Source organism: Octodon degus, unplaced genomic scaffold, assembly GCF_000260255.1.
Source record: "Octodon degus isolate 3935 unplaced genomic scaffold, OctDeg1.0 scaffold00053, whole genome shotgun sequence".
NCBI classification, from domain to species: Eukaryota; Metazoa; Chordata; class Mammalia; order Rodentia; family Octodontidae; genus Octodon; species Octodon degus.
In genome coordinates this window covers 315,195-320,419 of record NW_004524629.1, presented here as the reverse complement: position 1 = coordinate 320,419, position 5,225 = coordinate 315,195, and the positions used below count along the sequence as shown (strand labels likewise).

Genomic DNA, 5,225 nt, shown 5'->3' with positions numbered 1-5,225 from the left:
TTTTCATGTGACTATGGTGAACCAAACAATATTTTTTTTTATTTTGACTACTTGAGAGTGATTTAATTTTGCTTTTAATTTTCCTCTTCTCCACCCTTTCCTTTCTGGAAAACCAATGGAATTACTTGCTACATATTACTGGTATTTCTCTGAAGTAGGCCTACCTGCGCTTCCTATAAGTTACTTTGGAAGATAAACAGGAAGATAGATTTACAATTGAGAAGGGTTTTGATCAGAGAGAAGGGGCTGGCTCCTCACCATATATCTGAGAGTTAAATCATGTTTTTTTGCAGCCTTAAGTGTTAAGACATCAAGTACTTGCTCTGACCAGGAAGTAAGGGCTCATTGCATGCAAGAGGAACGTTATGTACAAGTCTGCCATCCTGCACAACTCCAAGGACTGTTTAATTAGTGTCTCCACTCGCAATCTCCCAATAGAAAAAGGCATTCATGTGTACAAGTACTTAGACAGACAATGCTCAAAGTTAAAAAATGGGGAAAATGATTTATTGAGTGTCTCATTTGTACAAAGATGGTGATATGGACGCATGATTTGATTTGGTATTTTAATATCTCAGTGGAACAGATCTTATTGTTGTTATTTCCAATTTCTGTGTGAAGAAATAAGAGTATGAAAGGTATTATGTGACCTTCCCCTTCAAGTTGTTAATGAAGGAAAAAATGAGAATTTATGCTGTATCTCATTCCAAAGCATATACCTTCTTCTTGCACTAGATTTCTTTGTGAAAATTAGACTTTTATAGTGCTAAACATAGTTTGAAGGGCTGGGGATATAGTTCAGTGGCACAGTACCTGCTTAGTAAGCATGAGGTCCTGAATTCAAATTCCTATGCTAAGTAAATAAAATATAGTTTGAATAAGTCTGCTTCTTTTAATAGTGAACCATCTCGAGTGGCTTCGGGAGCCACGGAGCACCTGTGAATTTGCAAGAGTCGTCTAGGCTCTGATCCAGCCCAGCCTGGCCACCGCCTTCCCTTGGCCCCCACCCAGTGTGCCATGGGCCCTTCATGCCACAGCCTCTGCACACTCCTGCTACTGCTGCAGATTTCGCCATGCCTCTGCCAGGAGCTGGAGGAGCCCTGCCACCCGGGCTTTGGTGTCGAGAGCTACACTTTTACAGTTTCCCAGTGGCACCTAGAAAGAGGCCGTGTCCTGGGCAGAATGAGTTTTGAAAGATGCACAGGTCAACCAAGAACAGTGTATTATTCTGCCGACTCCAGATTCAAAGTGGGTACAGATGGTGTAGTTACAGTGAGACGCCCTCTACAGCTTCATAAACCAGAGACCAGTTTTACTGTCCATGCCTGGGATGCCTCCTTCAGAAAGTTTTCCACCAAAGTTACACTGAAGGCAGAGGGAACTCATCCTCAGCACCACAGCCACCACCAGCACCATGACAACCTCCACCACCAGGACAGTAACCAGGACAATTCCCCTGGAACACAGCTAGAAGTGATCAAATTTCCCAACTTCCACCATGGTCTCAGAAGGCAGAAGAGAGACTGGGTTACCCCACCCATCAGCTGCTCAGAAAATGAAAAAGGCCCATTTCCTAAAAGGCTGGTTCAGATCAAATCCAACAAGGGCAAAAAAACTAAGGTTTTCTATAGCATCACTGGCCAAGGAGCTGACTCACCCCCTGTTGGTGTATTTATTATTGAAAGAGAAACAGGTTGGCTGATGGTGACAGTGCCTCTGGATAGAGAAAATATTGCCAACTACATTTTCTTAGCTCATGCTGTGTCATTGAATGGGAATGCAGTGGAGCATCCCATGCAGATCGTGATCAAAGTGACAGATCAGAATGACAACAAGCCTCAGTTCATCAAGGAGGTGTTTGAGGGATCTGTCACGGAAGGTGCTCTTCCAGGAACTTCTGTGATGCAGGTGTCAGCCACTGACGCAGATGACCCTAACACCTACAATGCAGAGATTGCTTACACTATCCTCAGCCAAGAGCCCACACTGCCTCACAGTCAAATGTTTATCATCCACCCAGTCACAGGGGTCATCAGTATGGTCACCACCGGGCTGGACCGAGAGAGTCACCCCAAGTATATCCTGGAGGTTCAGGCTGCTGACCTTCAAGGTAATGGCTTAAGCACGACAGCAAAAGCTGTGATCACAGTGACTGACATCAACGATAATCCTCCCATCTTCAACCTCACCACGTACAAGGGTCAGGTGCCTGAGAATGAGGTCAGTGCTGTCATCACTACGCTCACAGTGACTGATGGTGATGCTCCCAATACCCCAGCTTGGCAGGCCGTGTACACCATACTAAATGATCCTGACAAGCAGTTCATAGTCACCACAGACCCAATTACCAACAATGGCATTCTGAAAACAGCTAAGAGCTTGGATTTTGAGGCCAAGCAGCGATACATTCTACATGTGACAGCAACAAATGCGGTTCCTTTTGAAGTGATTCTTCAGACCTCCACAGCCACTGTCACTGTAGATGTGCTGGATGTCAATGAAGCCCCCATCTTTGTGCCCCCCCAAAAAAGAGTAGAAGAATCAGAAGACTTTGGGGTGGGCTTGGAAATCACATCCTACACAGCTCAGGAGCCAGACATATTTGTGAAACAGAAGATTACGTATCGGATTTGGAGGGATACCGCCAACTGGTTGGAGATTAATCCGGACACTGGTGCCATTTTCACTCGGGCTGAGCTGGACAGAGAGGCCTTTGAACATGTAAAGAATAGCACATACACAGTGCTTTTCATCGCCACCGACAACGGCTCTCCAATCGCCACTGGAACAGGAACCCTCCTCTTGATCCTTTCGGATGTGAATGACAATGCCCCCATCCCAGAACCCCGAAACATGCACTTCTGCCAGAGGGAGCCCCAGCCTCATGTCATAAACATCATTGATCCAGATCTTCCCCCCAACACCTCCCCCTTCATGGCAGAGCTCACCCATGGGGCGAGTGCCAACTGGACCATTGAGTACCTCAATTCAACCCAAGAATCCATCATTTTGAAGCCAAAGAAAACCATGGAGGTGGGTAACTACAAAATCAATCTCAAACTCATTGATAACCAGAACAAAGATGAAGTGACCACTTTGGATGTTGGAGTGTGTGACTGTGAAGGGGCTGTCAACAACTGCACGAGGGCAAATTACGCCAGGCTGCAGGTGCCTGCCATCCAGGGCATTCTAGGAGGAATTCTTGCTTTGGTAATTCTGATTCTGCTGCTCCTACTGTTTGTTTGGAGGAGAGGAGTGGTCAAAGAGCCCTTACTACTCCCAGAAGATGACTCTCGGGAAAACGTCTATCACTATGATGAAGAAGGTGGCGAAGAGGACCAGGATTTTGACTTGAGCCAGTTGCATTTGGTCCTGGATGCTCGGCCTGAAGTGACTCACAGTGATGTAGCCCCAACCCCCATGAGCATGCCCCAGTACCGACCCCGCCCCACCAACCCCGATGAAATTGGGAATTTTCTTGATGACAACCTGAAGGTGGCCGACAGTGACCTCACAGCGCCCTCCTATGACTCTCTGCATGTGTTCGACTATGAAGGAAGCGGTTCTGAAGCTGCCAGTCTGAGCTCCCTGAACTCCTCTGAGTGGGACCAGGACCAGGACCAGGACTACGATTACCTCAACGAGTGGGGCAATCGCTTCAAGAAGTTGGCAGACATGTATGGAGGCAGGCAGGAGGACTGAAGGGACTTGGGAGGCTCCAGCGGTGTGCAATGAAGAACAATGTTCCTGGTGATTTTCAGCTCCCATCCCTTGAGATGAATTCCTGGGAACAAGACTGATCCATTATACAGCTCAGATAGTTATGGTTTCTCCTTCATAGTGTGTGTGTGTGTGTGTGTGTGTGTGTGTGTATGTGTGTGTCTGTGTGTGTGTGTGTGTGTGTGTGTGTGTGTAAGGCTTTAACTTCATGGAATCTTTGCTTTTGTACCCACCTCCCTATAATCTGTATACGGTAATGAGGTCCCAAAGCGTGTGAAATTTTGGTATTTCAAAGTTTCAGCCTCAGACGTTTTTACTAACTGCCAGGCATGGCGGCACACACTTGTAATCTCGGCACTCAGCAGGCTGAGGTGGGAGGACTGCTGTGAGTCTGAGGCCAGCTGGGCTATGTAGTGAGTTCAAGGTCAGTCTGAACTACATAGACCCTCGCTTAAAAACAGCAGACCAACCAACCAACAAATCAACCAAATTTGTTTCTGTTAGCAACTTACAGATTTCCTTTAGGGGGTTTGCCTCAAATTTTTTTTTTTTAATTTTTTAATTTTTATTTATGTGTGTGTGTGTGTGGCCAGCTCAGCCCACCAGGGGGCAGGGCTGTCTGGCATGTGGTGCTGGGGGATTGAACCGTGGTCCCTGTGCTTTGCTAAGCTTGTTCTAAGTAGGTGCTTTAGACCACTGAGCCATCTCACCAGCCCCGGTTTGCCTCAAATTTAAAAGGAAGACTGAAAGAAAAATGTCATATATATATTTTAAAAAATATTTTCCTTTTACTCTTTTTTGAATTGAGTGGCTCCTCCCACACCCCCTGATCACTGCACTGTTGTCCTGTGTCCTGATCTCTCTCCATGCGTATTCCTAAAATCCTGCCCCATGTGGGAGACCTGCTGCAGACAAGCCTGGGCCCTTTCATTTATTTGGTTTTATTTTATTTTATTGAGAAACAAATAGCAATGAGACAGTTTCAAAACTGATTAATAGGACAGTTTCAATAATTAATACATTGCACATTGTTATCTTCTTAGTGGTTATCCATAGTACAAGAAGCAGACAGGATATCCTGTCCAAACACTATTACTACAAATCTTTCTTCTCATTGCATTAAGCGAAAGTAGCTGTATATCTATCCTAACTATTCTGCATATACGGATACAAAATGATGCTTCCTTTGTATCCCCTTTATTTGTTTAGTCCTGTCAGAGATGGGTATTCCATTGGCATCTAAATACTATAGGTGCCTGAATTCAGCAAAACAATCCAACACAGTCCAGCAGTCCACAACAGTAGTGGGTTATCCACAGAAGTTGTTGACTTGAGCTTTTCACAGCTCAGCATATTAATATAAGCCTGGGCCCTTTCAGGGTGACAGGTGTGTGTCCAAGTCTGGCCATGTCTTGGCTGATTATTGTGCATTCTAAAGACCTTTCTCAGTTTTCCTTTCCAGCTCCTGGGCATTAGATTGAAATGGACATTTGCACACTCATGTG

The 5,225-nt window shown here is 45.6% G+C and overlaps 1 protein-coding gene across 2 annotated transcripts; it reads left to right on the top strand.

Annotated features, from left to right (window-relative positions):
- Positions 1-1,017: 1,017 nt before the first annotated feature.
- On the top strand, positions 1,018-3,702 carry LOC101591528 (cadherin-1-like). 2 transcript variants are annotated; one of them, XM_023717635.1, is made up of 2 exons: positions 1,018-2,192; positions 2,379-3,702. In XM_023717635.1, exons 1-2 carry the CDS (start codon positions 1,018-1,020, stop codon positions 3,700-3,702), a joined length of 2,499 nt encoding a protein of 832 aa, XP_023573403.1. The 2 variants fall into 2 exon arrangements, with proteins under 2 accessions (XP_023573403.1, XP_023573402.1); XM_023717634.1 differs by having other exon boundaries at positions 1,018-3,702.
- Positions 3,703-5,225: the final 1,523 nt, after the last annotated feature.